Genomic DNA, 19,432 nt, shown 5'->3' with positions numbered 1-19,432 from the left:
CATTGTTATTGCTTAAAAAGTTTTCACTGAATGAATGAACAGTCTAAAGTCATTATTCTATGGCTTTCCAGTCAATCCATGTGTAAACATTTTTTTTTTCTGACAACGGTCAAAGCAACATAATTGGATAATCTGATGAGTAGTCATGAAGATCATCGTCATGGACTATTTGATGATTTAGATCATGATCTACAAATAGGGCCATTTTATAGGCTTGAATTGATGGACTTAAGTTTTCTTGCTGTTATGGATATCATTTACATTAACAACAGAAACCCCATACACAGTTTTCAAAGTGTTCATACTAATTAGATACTAATAAAAAAGGAAATAATCTGTATATAAATTTCAATACCTGGATTTTGAAATTCAGAGCAGAGAGGTGGGGTGTTTATTTATTTTGAGACTGGAAAGTCAGGAGTCTAGCAAACGAGGCACGTGTTGCAGTTGTTTTCCTGGAATATTGTCAGACCAATCGGAGTTTGCAAAGAACTTTTATGGTCAGTATAAATATTTTGAGCTGGAGGCATCATTACCAGCTGATATTTTCTTTCTTCAAGACCAGCTGTTCAGGAGAATCCCGGACGAGAGCCAGGCACATTTGAGACTTGGATCTCACCGAAGACCGCCACAGATTCCTGTGCAGCAATGTCGGTGTTAGAAGAAAGCCGACCATTTGCTCAACAGTTATCCAATGTCTACTTTACAATACTTTCACTTTTCTGTTTTAAGCTTTTTGTGAAAATCAGCCTTGCCATCCTCAGTCATTTCTACATCGTGAAAGGCAACCGCAAGGAAGCGGCAAGGATAGCAGCTGAATTTTATGGAGTAACCCAAGGACAAGGTATGTTGATAGTAACGCTCTCTTGTTTCAAGTTGAGTTTAACTATCATTTCATCTACAGTCCAAGAAAACATCACATGTTTTCTTTATGGACTGTTTCAAAGTGAATATTTTGTAAATTTCTGGTTACGGAAAATATTTGTTAACTCCCCTTCGTGGTTTCATAAAAAAGAAAATTACTTTGCTGTATCAATGTCTGGGTTAATAAAATCAAGGTATCATTTCAAAATAGATTAATGGAAACATATTATTAAATGTACATTTTTCTATTAATATTTAAGAACTTTAAAAATTTTATTTGCCAAGCCATAGTTTTAGAGGGTTCAGTTTCTGATTACACTTCAATTGTCCTTTCCTTTAATATGTACACAAATTTTTATGATTTTTAATTAAAATATTTAGTTATATGTAAAATAATTGTTATTAAAGAGATTTGAAGGTTTTGTTTGTCTTTCACGACTTTTATTTTCCTAAGATTAACCACTTGATTATGAAATAATGCACTATATTGCAAATATTAAGATTTATGGCATGTGTTTTTCTGATGGAATTGTTGCTATGCATGATTTGTAAAAAAATTAATTAGAAGAGGATAGGAATATGAATTAACAAATTTTATATGTGTACAGCCAAGTACATCCATCCATGTTTCTTGGAATAAATTGAAATATTAGACCAAATGAGAAACAATAATTTTAAAGTTAGACTTTAAAGGTTGTGAAATCATTTACATTCTATTGGACTGATATCTGTACAATAAAAACAGTTCTTATAGTGGGTTTCGAGGTGACATTTTAATTGCTTATAGTCTTTTGATTAATTTCTGGTTTGAAAATCAGCAGGCAAACATGATTATTTTAGAGCCCAAAATACCTCTAAAGTAACTTAAAATTTCAGAATCAAAATATGCTATCTCATAATTAAAGAATGTACTATAAAAAAGAGCACTTAGAGTAGAAAATTTGCCTTCTTAAATGATTTTTCTACATCTTCAACTTGTGAAAAGTCATTTTAACTCTAGAGTGCTCTTTAAGTACATGGAAAGTTGAGTGAAAGTAGCAAATATTTTTTTAATGTGTGAGGTAGATAATATTTTTCCCAAGGAAAATTTTTCTTATACTAAGTAAGGACTTCATGTACTCATTTAAAGTGAAGAAAATCTAAATGCCAGACTGCAACTTTCACATGGAAGGTGGGATCTATCTAGAGGAAATAGTGGTATTTAATCATTCGCCCACCAGCTCTCCTTTCTAACAGGTATAACTATTTAAATGTGGCATACATTATATTGGTAAGTAGAGTATTTTGCAAACATAAAAGACTTGATTTTAAAACAAAAATCATATTTTTAGATATAAGGGTAAATAGATTATATGATCATAAGGTCCTAAAGTTTACTCTCTTAGGCAGCTTATAGCTCCTTACTTCAAACTCAAATCTTGTCTGTGTATTATGAAAATTGTCATACACAAAAATGTGAAATATGGGCTAAAAATCCACATTTCTTTGTGAGTTGACAAGGGATTTAGAGGAAGCTATGGAAGCTCCTTTTCAAACATATTTACAAATGAAAATAAACAATCATCCCCTCTGTAGTCTACTTTCAGTGTGTTTAAACTGGGAACTCATTGGAATATAACAAATGGCTTCTATTTTCTTGTCTACCTTTGTCAGCTTGTGTTAAGACATATTAGAACTCTCAGATTATGTCACAAAAAAGAAAGAAGTTATCACTCACAGTTAGAGAACACTTTTCCTGGGAATATCAAGTTTTTAAAAATTTTGTTTTGTGTTGATTTTAAATTGGATCTATTTCACAAAATTTTGTCTTCTAATATCTTACATTAATGCATATGTTAAATAGAATATATCATGATAATTTTCGTTCGGTATAAGCATAATTAATCTTCGGGTTTTTTATATTGGAAGACAATCAGGTATCTTACAAACTCTTTCTTGATCGTCTACCTCTAAGAATTAATTATTCCTTGCCCAGGAAATTATTACTCCATTTTAATATGGCTTTTACTTTTATTTACTACAATTAAACTATTTTTATTTTGACTGTATTTTTATAATTAACTAATCAAGCTTAATTGCCTCTGCTTAATCTGGCAATTTCCTCCTTCCTAGGAAAGATTATCACCTTCACTCCACTTTGAATTAGATTTCTCCTTCCTACTTTCAAGACTTAGCCAGATTGTTCCCCAACATTTCTGATGTGGGCTTGCCAAATTCCATGAAATATGAGCTGATGTGTGTATTTTCATGTCTTTCACAATCACAGAAGACCATGTTGACAACATTCTGATGTCCTCCCCATGAGCAGTAATGCTGTGCTACGAAATGATAGAGATTGTGTCTTCCTAGATATGACTGCACATCAGCTCATTGTATTAGACAAATGTTGGGTGGTCTTTTTAAAGCACTTTACAATGAGGCTTCTGGTCAAGGTATGATTACACAACAAGAATGCTGAAAGGCTAAATGGTAGCTAAAATAGCTTAAGGTTATTTCCTTCTTGATTTCTTTGGTATTCCAGTAAACCTAACATATCTTTTGTATGAAAAAATTTTATCAACTCCACCATCATACTAAAAGATGTATTTGTTATGCTTTTCTATATAACTACCTCCTGTATCATTCTTGCTGTTTAATATCCTGATAATAATCTCTATATATCAGAGGTCTAGCTTATTTTTAAAACTAACACTCTACTTTGAGATTGACAGTGAAAGGTGTTGTAATATCAAACAGTACAGAGAGGTGTTGTAATATCAAACAGTACAGAGAGCAAAAGATGGTGTGAGGGAGTACACTGATTTCTGAAATCATTCCCAGGACCTAGAAGAAGCCATGAACTACTAATATCCCAAGGACAATTCAAGAGGCAGCTCCTATCTTCTGTTAAGGCTAATTTTTTTCAAGTTTTATCTGAGGCTCTGAAAGAAATGTAGTAGTTTTACCTACAAGTGGACAGGGCAAGTTCTAAGGCCTGTTGTTTGAGTACCCCTGATATTAAGGAACTAAAGAAATAGAATATAACAAAGGCAAAATGTACAGTTCCCACCTGTAAGTAAGGAGATTATTCTAATTAAGGAGATGGTATATCAACATATAATAATTGCTTTCCAGAAATACTAAATACCAAATGAATCTAAAGAATGGAAAGGTTAGTTTCAGATCTGGACTTTCAGAGATAGTTTCATGGAGGAGGTAGATCTCGAGTTGACCCCAGGAATGAATAGATGCATGAATTTAGGGGTACACAGAGAATATGAAGAGATTGGACTGGAGTAGTAGGTTCATGAAGTGGAAAAATGATAATAAATTGGGCACAGTTATGAAAGAATTTAAATGGCAAGCTAAGCAATTAGAACTTAACTTTGAAGGTGGTAGGAATCACTGAAAGTTTCTGGTATGAGTGAAGGTGGGAAAATGGGAAAAGACCTGTATAAAATCCTACTTTAAAGTAGATTTATATTGTAGTGATCTTTGGAGTTGCACAATAGGACCGGTTTGAGGTAGGTAGACCAGTAGGCCCCTGCCATAAGGCAATGAGGACCTAGACTTGTTGGTATGTATAGAAAAGAAAGAATGACTATAAAAAAAAAAAAAAGAAAGAAAGAAAAGATGAAAAGAGGAATGAATGAATCTGATGAATCCTTTAAATAGCATTACCAGAGAGAGCAAATGTTACCTTAGGCAACTGATTTTCTCCCAGAATTAGATTTAAGGTAGCTAAAGAAAAATATGTCAGTCAGAAACATATTAATTAGCCACACAGGAGAGTCTGCAATTCCCAGCTAATGCCACCCTGAAGACATGGCATCCTTAGCTGCTTGATGAGTCTGGTAGGTTGCCTATCTCTAGTGTGAAATATCAGGGTAAATCAGGAAGTAGTAGAACTAGAATCTTAATTCTAGTCTGGCATTTAATTTATTTAATATGTTCCTGTCGTCTCACTTTTTTGTCATCAGTTAGTAACTTCTGATTATAATTTGGTTCTCTATCTAGATTTGTCCAAAGGAAGAAAATGTGCTAGCTTGGCCCAGCAGTGTTTTAGTCCATCTGACACTAGGGTCATCGTTGTAAATTAATGTATTTGCATCTTGATTTTTCAATTTTTGGTATTTTGTGCTCTTTGAGTTATAAATCTACCTCCAGGATGTGAATTTGCTCCAGCTTTGTTGATAGATCAAGTTTCCAAGCCTGCAAGGCCATGGACCAAATTCTAGACTGTGGAAAATACATCAGGCTAATGTCTCTCTGTGAGGCTGCTTGAAAAACAATCTCATGACACCTAACCTCTTCAGGCACTCCTTTCCTGGTTGAGACCTTATATAGAATAGAGAATGGATGTGAAATCATCTGATAGGCTATTTGTGCTTGTGATTTCATAAATTCGTTTTTAGGGTTCCCATTAAGCATGCAATTTTTTTTTTATTGTTGATACTTGGAAACGGACTGCAATGTCAACATGCTTCCACAAGTCAAAGTATTTGTCATTTGGAGAATAGTGTAACCAGGGTAAGAAAAGCAGCTAGGATTTTATAGAATGTAATATCATTGTTTCCTCTATCAGTAAAGTCCCCACTATGACTGAAAACAATTTCAGGAATTTAATTTTACAGCAGGTGCCAGCAACAGCAACAGCAGTGATACTTAAATGGTTTCTGAGGAGCAACCCATTTTGTGTGATTTTGGGGCTGCTGTGTTGATTTCGTCTGAGGTTAGTTTCATTAGGAACATTTCTCAAAATCTCAGCAGTGAAAAATTTCAAGAGACAAATCTGTAGGAAGATTTATTTCATGGTGTTCACTCAACAAAGGTACAAAAATACCTTAAAGATGTGAGAGTTTGGGGATACATTTTCTGTACTTAGGTAGAACTCCACATAAGAATAACTTGAATCAGTAGATCTGTTTTATTGTGACAAAAGGCATGACATTATAATCAAAAGTGCTACAAAAAAATTTTTTAAGAGATTTTAATTTTGCCCATGTTATACTCATTTTCAGATATGCCAGAGTACTTTTTTGGAAGAAATGATTACGATACTGAATTAAGAATGGAATCTGGGGACAAAGTTTCAAGCTTACAAAAGATGGTTTTTTAATGTATTATCTTTCTTATTCCTCTATATTTGGAGAAACACATGAATTTTTAGAATTAAGAAACTTGGCATAGTTGATTATAGCTTAGGAGGGTTCAATTTTCTTAGGAATACTCTTTTCATTTCTTTTTGTTCCTCTCTTCCTCCCTTTAGCCATTAATTTATTTGCTCACTTATTACTTACATCATTTACTTGTGTGTCATCTATGTCAAAGCCCTGTGCTAGTATTAAGGATAAAATATACAAACATACCACAGTCCCTTTCCTAAAGGTGTATATAGTCAAGTGGGAGAGACAGACAGATAATCAAGTCACTTAAAAGTGTGTAAGTCCTACTTTACAAGATTAAAAAAGTGTTTTGGGAGCACAGAGGAGGGAGAAAATGCTTCTGCCTGGGATATGTTAGTTAAATAAAAGCTGTATCAACAATATGCATACATCCTTATTCATAATGCTTGAAAGCTTCTCAATTTCACACTTTCATCCTCTATTCACTTTTCACTTCAACTTTCATTATTATTATTATTATTATTATTATTATTTTATTATTATTATTCTAACTCATATACCTCCTGCCTAAATCTTTGCCAAAAGGTTCAGAGTTTTATTGTTAAAAGAATTTATTTTTAAGAAAGAACAAGTATGATCATTGCTTATCCATTAAGCTTTTTGAAAACTGCCAAGTACTTTGGTAAAAATTTTCAAAACAAATTTTGTATACATTGATAGATGACATTGTTACTGTCAGCTCTAAAGTTTTTATATAATAAGGACAATTAAAGAATGAAAGCTAGGTCTTGACCTACTTTCCAATTTACTTCTTTTAGGTGGTGGTAATTTATTAAAATAAGCTATTTTTCTTATTAATTGACATAACCAATACAGTTTTGAATTTAATTCAGTTCAATAAATATTTGGATACCTACTCTGCTCCTGGCACAATATTATGTGCAACATGTACACAGGATACATGTATATTTATATACATGTGGGTGTGAACATATATGTATTTATACATTTACCACATATTGCATATGACTTACTTTTAGAGTAAAAGGAGACTTAGGTGAGTGGAGCCAAATCTTGCACATATAAAACAACCAAACATTAAGCAAGTAGAAAGTTATAAGGTGCTACAATAAGTTTTGCAATGAATGTTCTCTTAGGAAGTCTGTTGGGAGTATTAGACAACTCATTTCTCAATGAGGTAAAACTTCAAAGGCAGAACATATCTGGTTCTGTGCAAGGGTAGATGAAACCAAGCTGAATATGAAGACAAGGAGAAAGTTTACAATGCAGAACTAAACGAGCCTGGTTCATCTGAGACGAAGGTTGAAGTCTAAACCTTAGATGAGGACACATTGTTGGGTGCTTTGTGCCAATGTGAAAAATAAACACATCTTCTCAAATCACACATCCAAAAGTAAGTGGTTCTATTAAGAGTTTTCATTCACTAATGATGGAAATAATTACCACCATAAATATTTTTATAAAATCCTTGGTGTAATGAGTTAATTTGTCATTGTGTGCATTTCACGAACCACATCTCAGAGAAGATAGAATACCTTCTCGATGTTAACTTGTCAGTGTGCATCCTCGGATTGGCTCCCTGGCAGTTCTGTGGGTTCTTGCAACAATTTTAGCACATTTCCCAACAATTAAGCTCATTTCCCAACCTGGGGAGGAGAGAGGAAAGTTTATCTTTAATGACAGACAAACCATGTCATTGAAAGCAGGTGGAGTATTTGTAATGCCTCTTTCTCCAAAACCACCCTCAAATAGTTTTGGAAGGGAAGAGAAGAGAAGGGAAAGGAAAAGAGGGGAAGAAAAGGAAAGGAAAGAAGGAAGGAAGGAAGGAAGGAAGGAAGGAAGGAAGGAAGGAAGGAAGGAAGGAAGGAAGGAAGGGTGAGTTTGCTTAGGACTGTGTAAACTTTTGGCTTTTCTTCTTTACCAGTTGCATAAAGAACAAATCATTCATTCTTTCCAGGCTTCTCTCAGCAACACTGCAAAGCAAACCTTTTAACAATGGAAATGTCCAAAGAATATCAGATCTGGGAGAGAGAGGCTTAAAGAGTCTCATAAATTGTTAGCACTTCCAGGTGGGCTGTGATTAAACAAGTCCATTTTGAAATTTAGGTTGAGGGAGAACATGTATTAGAATGATCTTTTTTCTCGATCTTATAATTCTCCATTGGTTACAGGATTTTATAAATTGCCTTTTAAGTAGATTTAAGAATTTTCTAGAAGAGCCTCAGGGACTGAGAGGTTAGGGTGGTATGAGGGGACAAGGTTTCCATTGCCCCCCCCCCCCGCTCTCTGAACAGAACAACTCTACTTTGATGAATCTTCAGCAGTTGAGCTTTAAGAGAAATTTTTCTTTAATGGAAAGGATAAAATCATGTTTAAAACTAAACTGTCCTAGTTTATTTCAAATGTTATATGTCACACGCATCTTTACAGAGCCTAACCACCTTATAAAATGAATCCTAACTGAATATCCTTGCAGCATTCTTTCCTAGGGATTAAAACAACAGTAAATATTTTGGACCCGTTAGAAATGTGCATAACTATGTGAGATGGCAGGAAGGCATCCTCTCTCCACCAGAGCAGCTAAAATTTCCATGTCATCATTACCTACTGAGCAAAATAGAAACGTTCAGAAATACATACTCTCTTTCCAAAAGGCTTAGAGTCTTAAACTATGGGCAGAGTACAAACTTACTGAAATTTAATGCCTAAATGCCATTCATGTTCTTAAATAGAAACACTGGCTCCACTCAGCTGTCAAGTGTGCAGCTAGATTTAAATGAAAACGGACAATGACACAATTAAGGTTCAGGCCCAGCGATGGAAAATCCGCTCCTCATCGTCATCACCCAGCAAAGTTCCTTGTTAATTGACTGAGTCAGGTAGGCTGCTGCTCAAGTACTGAAGGAAGTTACTCCTCCTCTAAAGAGGTCTCCACACACTACAATAGCAGTTAAATAATGAGACCATATGTAATGATGAGTCTGTGAGTGACAACTCTTCAGTAACAACCAAACTAATATTGATTAGGCACTGAGATTTATGAGCTATCTATCACCCATCAAGTGAAAGTAGTAAGTCATTTTTTTGAGTGGAATGATGCATCAAATAAATTTCTCAATTTGGAAGCTTGATGTCTTATTTCCCTCTGAACCATTCAATATTTAGAATGGGGAATTGGGAAAAGGAAACAGTGCTAGTCCCTATAGAGTTCAAATACATAGAATGACAGATCTATTGAGTCCAGGAACGAATATTTCTTCATAGTGACTCTCCAATAACTAAAATAAAAGGAGCTAAATGAAAATTGAGCATTTCTCCCTCTCTCAATTCCTTGTAGTTATGATGAAATAACCCATCTCGTAAAATCTAGTAAAATCTAAAATCTAGTATAGAAATTAAGTTTGATGGCTATTTACCATTACTCAAAGAATCAACAGAGCAAGAGTAGTTTGGCTTGGAGAAACTACCTCCTATACAATGAATATTAAATCCTAAAATGGTACTTGCATATCTAATTGGTATAACATTCCCAGAATGTGAAAGAAAGGGAAATCTGTTTAAGTAAGCTTAATATTCAAGGTCAACTGGAAGTAATGATAAAATTTTTTAAAAGTTATTTTTATTTATGAAAGTTAATTGGATTCAGTGATTGAGATTTTTATAATTACTTAGAGCTTAATTTTTAAAAGCAGACACAACCACAAACCTGGTTCTACAGCTTTGTAATGAATATTTTGATTATTAAAAAAATAAGATTTTGGAGGACAAACAATTTAATTAGAAGGAAAAAAAAAGAATTTTGTAATTAAGCCTCATGAGATAAACATGATTCTTGCCTAATAATTAGATTCTGAATTATCACAGGGCCACAGGGAAAAACAGCTGTTATTCTGGAGGAGGAGAAAAGTCACTTAGTCCTTGAAATAACTGCCAATGGCATACAGGAAAAACAGTGCCTTGGATACTGAAGAAACTCAGCAAATATTTATGCAATAAAAAAAAGACCTTAAATTAGGGAAAAATGGAGTTTTAAATCACGTTGCGGACAACCATGATTTAGCCACACATAAATTTTTCTATTATGTCTCTAGCACTTTCTAGTTGTGTCATCTTAGGAAAGTTGTTTAAAGTCTATAGCTTTCAGTTTCTTTAGTAAATGGAAATAGTGATATTTATTTCAGAGGGTTATTGTACATTTTATATGAGATATAATTTATTACCTAAACTATTTGCCACAGTGTCTGGCATATAGATAATGCTCCACAAATTTTGGCTCTTTATATTGTCCTTTAAACTTTTCAAAAACAGGACAAAAATGTCACAATTTAGTAACATAGAGAAGCATCAGTAAGAAAAGATGGTGAAATTATAATAAATGGTGTTTTCTAAACAATTGCTGTAAGTACATGATAATACCAGACTTACCTGCTAAGCAGGTGTTGTGCTTCGGCACCACGTTAGCTCTTTAGGGAGAAGGTTTCAGAACTTAAGCGGTTGATTTTATGTACGTGCCGATTTAAAAACAACAAACTGAAGCTCTGAAAAGTTAAGTAAGTTGTCAACTTTTTAGTTAGTAACTGGAAGAAGTAGACTTTCAACTCAGATCCCATTGCTGAGCTTTTCCTCTCAACCAGTTGCCTGTCCCACTACTGATCTGTCACACCATGCGAACAAGGGCCATGGCAGAATCAAGCCTCCAGCTCATAAGGTCTCTGTGCCATCCATGCGATCTGTCTTCTGGCCCTTTCTATGCAGAGTTGTAACTATTTAAAAAGCATTCAAAATGCAAAATTTTCCAAAAAACACAAGCAAAAAGTTTGTTTTGTGCATTTAAGACCTAAGCTATTCCTGTCATTCAGATATTTTTCTCTGACGGCCTTCACACACACACACACACACACACACAGAGAGAGAGAGAGAGAGAGAGAGAGAGAGAGATAGAAATAAAAATAAAAAGCAAGACATTCTGAGCCATAACATAGAATTGGAGCATGGAATGCAGAGAGCTTGACTAGCGTGGCTGAGCCTCACCACAATGCCGTGGTGGAAAGGCTGGTGCAGAGTGGGCATTTTAAAATTACTTGCAGAAATTTCTTCTACAATCTTACTCTGTCCATGAAACTCTTCTTGCTAGAAATTCTTCGGAAAGAAATGTATTCCTGGGCAAACCTGGTCATGGCTATACTGTAGGAAACCTGGGCGTTTCTGGAAGAGCATTATGAGAAACGTGTAGTGGCATATTGCAATGGCGTGTAACGGCAAATTTCCGGTTACTCTTTTAGAGTGGGTGCCACAGAAAGAGTCAAAGCTAGTTAACCTCCAATGGACCAGAGCATCAGACGTTCAGTTCTCCTGCCAAACCTTCCCTCTTGCTCTTTTATTTTCTTTTCTCTTAATCAATGGCAGTTTAAAAGGGAAGACAAAGAAAACAATAAAGACAGCACAAACCGGGAAGCGCTGAGTCAGCTAGTTCAGGGATTTGACAATTTTTCCTTTATTTTCTCTGCTCCTTTCTGCCAACTGGTCTCCTCAGGAAGCAAACAAAACTTTTTTTTTTTTCATTGAATATATCTTATAAAAAGGTTTTTTTCCTTATGAGGAAGGATAAAAATAGACTTAAAAAAATTTTTTTTTAAATAGAATTGTATCTGCAAATAAGGATGCAGAATTATTGCATAGAATCATCAAATAACCTTAAACTCTAGCAATACGTTAAATTGTCTGGGGCCCTATACACAGGTTTGCAAAATACCTCTCCAAGAGCTTGCAGGAACATTTGATCCTTTATCAGGACACTTAAGAACAATCTGAAGGTGGCTAAGTCACTCTCCAAAAAACGATAAATCACAAATAATGATTTTTGTCTTCTCTCTTCAGTATGAGACCATGCATCTATTACAATCGGGAAACAAAGTGATGATCCGAGAACAGGAACGTTAAGGCTGTTACGAGGTCTGAGGGGTAGTTTTCCTCCTACAATATTCATAACTAGGTGTGAATCTCAACCTTATGTCAGAAATGAGTGTTACTACTGAAAGCGTGGCAGAAATGGATGATGGAAGAAGAACTTTCTCAAAATGGAATGTCTTATGGCAACTTTACAAACTGGAGAGTAGTATTTTTTGAGCAACACAGCCAGTAGTCTATGGTGACCCACATCTGCAGAAGCGAGCTTAGTCTTCAATAGATGCTTATGGAATAATGCTGCTCATACAATACTGGCCATTTGTTTTACGGAGTATAGAAATCCAATTGTTGTAATATCAGAATTTAATATTCTAGCAGAAATGCTAATTTTAAAAAGAGCTAAATCTTAGATATTTTTGAAGCTATGTTTAAAACTTAGTAAAGTACTATTCAAAATATATATATGTATATAGAGAGAGAGAGATCAGAATATGTGCATGGTTGTACTTTATAAGTTGTGTATAAAAGTTTTTAGTAAATTACTGAATTTTTGTGTTACCATGTAAACTTGTTACTTAAAAAGAGTCCCTTTGGAAATAAACAATATATTTATTTTGTAAATATAAATTTTTGTCGTATACTCCATTTTTTAAATTGAAGCACATCTCATGTGTTGCTTTTCTAGTAAATATGTGGTTAATGTGGTACAAGGAGAAGATGAGAAATGAAAAAAGCAAACATTCTCTTCAACATAAAGTGTGCCTCTAGTTTCTCAAATTTCCTGTGATTGGACTTGATAGGGGTGGTTAGTGTGTCTTTTAACATTTTCCATCCCTAACTTTGAGTCGACATGACCTACCTCACACTTTCTAATGATAGTGGGTCATATTTTTGTGGTAATTCACAAAGTCTTTCTTTATGTACTCTCTCTTTTCATTCTTGTAACTGTCCTCTGCAAAGTAGGTGGTATTCTACTTCTTTTACAAAAGAAGAAAATGGAAGATTAAAAACATGTAGAGGGACTTGTCTAAGGTGATTGAGTTAGAGGAAATTCAGACTGTGAGCCCGTCTTCTTTTGTTGCTTCTGACATGTCTCATCCAGACCACTTGTGAGATTTTGTTTCTTTGCCTATATTATGATAGAAGCAGAGTGTTTTTTCCAGAGCTTTCTGCATATCGGGATTGCAGTCTATCTTTCGGGGGTTTTGTAATAATCCTAGCTAGATAGAATGACAATACTGTCTGTCTGCTTTCTCCTCGTCCGCATGATATGCCAAATTCAACACTGACCAAGTTGGGTCATTCATTACTAGCCTGTAAACCTTGTGAAGATAGGGACCCATTTCATCCTCAGAGCTTAGAAAAATGCCTAGCACATGGCAGGTACTTAATGATAGTCAAGGAAGGAAGGAATCAAAGAAGGAAAAAAGAGAGAACGTGAGGGGATTCAAATTTAAGTTCGTGGATTTTATTACCACTTTCAACCTGGGCTGTTGCCTGTTATAATCCTGCCTCGCCCAGGGGAGTGGTTGGCATACACTGGATAAATGTTAATGGAGAGACACCGTGAGTTAATTCTCACAAAACAAATGAAGACAGAAAATCAATACCGTCCAGAAATTATAACTAATACCTTCCACTCCTTCCTTTTCTTAATTAGACTTATTGTCCCTTTTCCCCATTCTTTTTAGCCTCATGAATTGGCAATAGCCCTCCTCCCCAAATCAAACAAACCCTTTACATATTTCTTTTTAACTGGAATCAGTTAAAGGCTCTTCATGTACTTAAGCATCTTTTTTTATCTCCTATTAATTCAAAGATTTTTTGCCTTTGGCTGAAGAGTGCTACCTGTTTACCTTACTCATGTTAAGTAAATGCGTTTTTATTAATATTTTAACAACTCTGAGCTAACTTTCAAATATTATTAAATTTTTTTCTTTATTCATTTAAATTGAATATGCTATTTCAATGTGTGTAGAGCAAACATAAAACACCCCTAACACCAGATATCAGAACTGTAACTGACAGGAGATGGCTCTTTTTCCTTCTAAAGCGGATCAGAAATCTGTCAGGTGCTGGGAGGTGCTGGGAGGTGTGACATAAAACTTAGGATTAATACCTGCTGAAAATAATATCTCTGGATTTCAGTTTTTCACTGTTCAAGCCACTCTGTTTATTACTCCTGTGCCCCAAATTCTTTAGTATCTGTTTTAGTGTGCAAAGTGGTAGGAATGATAACTAACTCTATTATGTATTTTAAATCTTGCTTTCGCCTATGCACCTGAATGGGGTCTTCACATACAGGCAGCTAGAGGATTACAGTGGGAGTAATGACTTGTTTCAGTGTCGGGAACTCTTTTAGGTAGTTAAGGTAACAAAAAGGAAAGACAGAGCAGCAGCCCCATAGTGTGGATTAGGCCTCCTGGTTGGACAAGGAGAGACTGCCCACAGGCCTCTGGAGCTGGTCTGCTAGGGTCTGTGGTGCCACCTTGGCTTGCAAAGTTGTAGCTGAGGCAACACACTCAGGAGTCCTGACTTTCTATGCCTTCTGCTCTAGGACCTGCTTCTGCAAGTTATGTTCAGCATGGTGGAAACAAATACCAGTAGACCTCTCTCTTCAATTTTCTTGAAAAATATCTACATAAAACACTCTAGCTGCTGCTAACGCCTCAGCCTTCCATGTGCTCACAGTTAGTGGTGGCTAGAACTATGGAGAGGGATTATGTGTAAAGTTATTTTGACATTAGGTCCTTGTCAGTGGTGCATATCAGATTTTCTTCCCAGCAGCTGTCGTGTTCAGACTAGAGAACACAGGTTGCTGATTTAATTCTTTGTATAAATTTGTGACACTTTTTAAATTTCAAGCTGGCTGTGGTAGAAATAGAACACTTGTGTGGACAAAGCAGGTAAAGGAAAAAAAGAACGAGAAAAGTGTCCTTTTTATGAGAATAGTAAATACTAACCTGGTTCTTAGTTATGAGCCAGGGGCTGTTCTAAACATGTACAATGATAAACTCATTTAATTGTTACAGAAACTTTATGAGGGAGGTGCTACTGGTTAGTAGATATGTGCTTGCCTTCCTTCTTCACATTCACTGGTTTAGATTTGTCTGCCCATGGTATTAAGTACTAATTTTGTATATCGGTAAGAACACAGGTAGGAAGCAGGCAATCTCGGTTTTAGTCTTCCTTCACTGGTAATGCTCTGGGTAACTCTGAAGACACCACCTTCCCTCTCTCAACTTCAGTTTCTATATCTGCAAAACAAAGGAGTTAGGCAAGGTCCGTGGGTTTTGAATCTTTTATTTTTTTTAAGCCATTGCCTTTTGGTGGGTGATGACCCAGAAGCTGGTGGAGTGGAAGCTGCTCTGTTTGAAGACAGAATGCCATATTGGCTGCCGCACCCTGGAGCTGCTCTCTTCAACTCATAGAGGTCTTTGAAGACATTTACAAATCACTAAAGTAGATGATGTCTAAGTCCGCTTAGAGCTCTGAAACGCGATGGTTCGTTCATGTTATTTTAACTATTGGTGAATCATTTTTGTACCAGAGAAGCTTTTCCACAGAGAACCCAAGTTCCTTTTGGTGGATGTATCACACCCATGACTTCACTTGTCCTGTTCCAAAACTTGGAGACTGTACTCAGCTGAACTCCCCAGAACGACTGGAGGGAGTACAAATAACATATAATGACAATCATTTCAGAACAGTCCCTGGGGTCTCACAGACAAGTTTTCAGTTATTCACTTCAAGGACCACATATGATCACTTGAAGCACACTGTTGGCAACTTTGCTGTCTAGCCATGCTGGGGTCCTGTCCTCTCTCATTTTTTCTCATCCTCTACATTGTACACACTTTCAGTACTAAGGAAGTCCCTAGATCATCTAGGATGCTCTGTTTCATGGAGGTGAACAGTGTGAGTCCTCAGCACAAATAGGAGAAGAGCTAAAGTATCCTGTAACCCTCTGTCAGAGAGCAGATATTCAACAGATTTGGGGAGTGGAGGCAAACAGGGAGGCCTCCAAATACTGCAGCTTAGAATAAAGATCATCAGGGTAAGAAGTGCTTCCTCGGTTCTTATTGGGGTGTTATGTTTTCTCTTCCTTGATTTTATTGGCTGGCCTCTTTTGGTTAATTAGTATTTTCTTAATTATAAATTACATCTGGAAAAAAGAACAGAACTAATTTATAGAATTTAATAAAAGACTATAAAACAGAAATCTGTTTAACCACCATCCAAGTCAGGAAATAGAGAACATTCTTGGAACCCCAGAAGCCTTCCAGGTAACCCTTTCCAACCATAACACCCTCTCCCTGTCCCCAAAGAGAGGTGACTAACATTTATTGTAATCATTTTCTTGCCTTTCTTTATAGTTTCCACTCCTATGAATACATCCCAAATAGGTAAGGTTTGGTTTAGCCTTAAAATTTTATATCAATTGATTCATTCTCTAAATATTCTTTCATGACATTTTTCACTGACCAATATGATAAAAAGGTTTATTTATATGTATCTGGAGTTCATTCATTTTCAATGCTATAAATCCCATTCCCAATAAGGGGCAATTATGAATGATATTGCTACAAACATCTAGTACAAAGAAGTTTGTGTAGCTCTAGAAGTGGAATTGCCTGGTCATACAGCATGTGCATCTTCGGTTTTCTAGTGTCACACTGTTTTCCAACATGGTTGTATCGATAATGAACCCAGCAATGTATGGGAATATTGTGCTTCCCATTATTGCAATGGGAATTAGTCTGGGTGGTATATAAGTGTATCTTACGGTTTATATTTTATTTCCCTAATCATGCCATTTTCATGTTTGTTGGACATTTGTTCTTCTTTTGTGATATTTGCCATGTATTCCGTGGGTCATTTTTTCATTAACTTTTAGAAGTTATTTTTATACATTAACAATTAAATAGAAAGTGGAAAAAACAAAAGAACTACTTACAACTACCTTTTGTGGCTTAGTTTTTTCACTTTTTATGGTTTTTCTTTTGATGAATAGAAACTCTTAATTTAAAAATAGTAGTCAAATTTATAAATTTTTCCATTTTGGTTAATACTTTTTGTGTAATTTAAAACATTCTGCTGTACTTCATGATCATGAAACTATTTTCTATGTTCTCTTCTTAAAGCTTTCTTTTCAAATTATCCACTTAAAATTGATTTTTTGAATGGTGTAAGTCTATTTTTTTCTAAGTGGATAGCCAATTCTATTTACATCATTTATTGGAAAGTAAGTCAAATCTTTTATAATCTGGTAACTGCAGCATCCTCTCTGCATAAGTGTAGTGTCTATTCATGCACGAGTCTCCCTATGGGCTTTCTTATTACATTTCTACAGATCTATATCACACTTTGTTTCTACAGCTTTAGAATATATCTTAATACCTATGGGTGCAAGTCCTTACTTTGTTCTATTTTCTCAATAGTTTTGGTAATTTCTATCCTCGGTAATTTAAAATTCTATATAAAAATTTTTGAAGCAACTTTTCCGGTTCACAAAACACCTGTTAGGTTTTTGTTAGAATTCATTTAACCTAATATGTAATCATTTCTTAGAGGAAGAATTCATATCTTTGCAATGCTTGGCCTTCCAATGAATAAACATGATATATTATCCCATTTATATAGGTTTTCTTTAATGTCTCTCAGAAATGTCTTATGATTATCCTGAGGAGGACTTACATTTTTGAAAAAATTTATTCTTCAATACTGAATTATTTTATGCCACAATAGATAGTATCTTGTTAATTTTTTTCATTTTACACCTGTAGGTTATTGGCATAAATACAATTAATTTTGAATATTAATTTTATACCCAGCAACTTGTTAGACTCTTTTATTAATTATAATAAGAATCTGTGGGTTCTGTGAGTTTTTAGATAGAAAATCATATTACTTGTGAATATAACAGATTTATTTCTTCCTTTCTAATTGCAATTTTAAATTTCTATGCCATTTTAAATTTCTTCTTAATTTTATGGGTTAATCTTCAACACAATTTTATAAATGATAGTGTCCATTTCTGTTTTTCAATTCAGAGAGAAAGCTTTAAATATTTTGCCATTAAGTTTTTGTAGCTAACCTTTATCACTTTTAAAGAAGTTCCTTATTATTCCTGTAATGTTAGTGGAGTTTCGTTTTGTTATGTGTTAATAACTCCAGTACTTTTATCTGTACATACATCTGGACATTCTAGTTATTGAAGGAGAACTTGCTTCTGGAAATGTGTTTTTTAAGCATTCTTCATATCCTCAGTGGTGTAGTTCACATTTGGCCTTACTATCTGGAAGACAGTTCACAGTGCCCACACTCACTAAACAAGCAACTGCCCTGTGGTGTGGGCTGACCGCTTTGCCATTCTGTGGACACAGCTGGTGCTGTGATACTGGTTTAAACTATATGATCTTTCAGAGTCCATTCCGTACTTCCTGGACACACGTACTGCACATTTCTGATAGATGGTCTGGAAAGTTCCATTTTAAGATTTTTTTCCCCAACATTTTAAAAACTTGTTTTAGAAAAATCTGATTTAACAGCATCATTCTTCCTTTCTCCCTATTATATCCTGGCCCATCAATTATCCTCATAGCTCTGTAAAGGTTTAAATAATTATTACTAATTTTATCCCAAGATCAATTTAGGAGGACTTTTGTGGTTACATAGTTTATGTAACAGGTCTCATTGCTTCCTGGTAATGAACTGAGGAATGATTAAAGTGATCTGAAAATTCCTGAAAAGCTAGGTTCGGAGTGCAGATTATAAGGAGGGCGGTGACTAAGATGAGATATGGGTCACTTTAACTGAAGTGACTGTTCACAGTTTGGCTATTTTCACCTGATATAAGATAAAATTGAGATTTATCAAAGAGATGGCCGCTTTTAGAGGAAGCCTCTCTCTGCACTGGTTGTAAGATCTTGTTTCTAAAGAGGAGTTACAGATTTAAATCACATATAGTGCTTTAGAGTGATAATTGTTAGATAACAAGTAGCACTTTTTGTATGTTGTGCATAGATATAAGTAATTGTGAATGCAAATATGGTTTACATGTGATACCTCATACGACAATGAATTTGTGCTGGGTACATGAGGCATGCATAGCTCCAAACTTATATTTAAAAGATGCCATTTATACAGACAAGATTATAGCTACAATTTTATTTTGGCTCTCCTTAATACTTGAATTAGCATAAAATTTAAAGCATCGTGTTAACAAATAAATAAATATAATATGTAACTTTCGGAGAAGAGGGTAAAATGGAATTACAAAATTAATCAAATCTCACTCATGAATACAGCTGCAAAAATCTTTTAAAAAATATCAGCAAGCCAAATCTAGCATGAGGAATCAGCTTTCTAAGAGATCTGTTATGATAAGGTTTTCTATTTTAAATAACCTCCTGGCTTATAAATTGAGCAGAAACATAATACAAGCCCGCAAAAGTTACCTTGGTATTATTTTGAAGCTAGTCTCAGCCATATCACTTAATCGATAAAGACAGAATGATTAGATGATGGCCAAA

The 19,432-nt window shown here is 34.9% G+C and overlaps 1 protein-coding gene across 1 annotated transcript in view; it reads left to right on the top strand.

Annotated features, from left to right (window-relative positions):
• The first annotated feature begins 573 nt into the window (after window positions 1-573).
• Window positions 574-19,432, top strand: part of ASB5 (ankyrin repeat and SOCS box containing 5) — a 41,936-nt gene continuing 23,077 nt past the window's right edge. Inside the window, exon 1 of the mRNA XM_006916357.2 lies at window positions 574-844. Within this exon, the coding sequence (XP_006916419.1) occupies window positions 649-844 (196 nt within the window). The 5' untranslated portion in view covers window positions 574-648. The remainder of the gene's footprint in view (window positions 845-19,432) is intronic.

The sequence above is a fragment of the Pteropus alecto genome, unplaced genomic scaffold (genome assembly GCF_000325575.1).
Source record: "Pteropus alecto unplaced genomic scaffold, ASM32557v1 scaffold24, whole genome shotgun sequence".
Lineage (NCBI taxonomy): Eukaryota > Metazoa > Chordata > Mammalia > Chiroptera > Pteropodidae > Pteropus > Pteropus alecto.
This window is presented reverse-complemented; position numbering and strand designations above follow the sequence as displayed.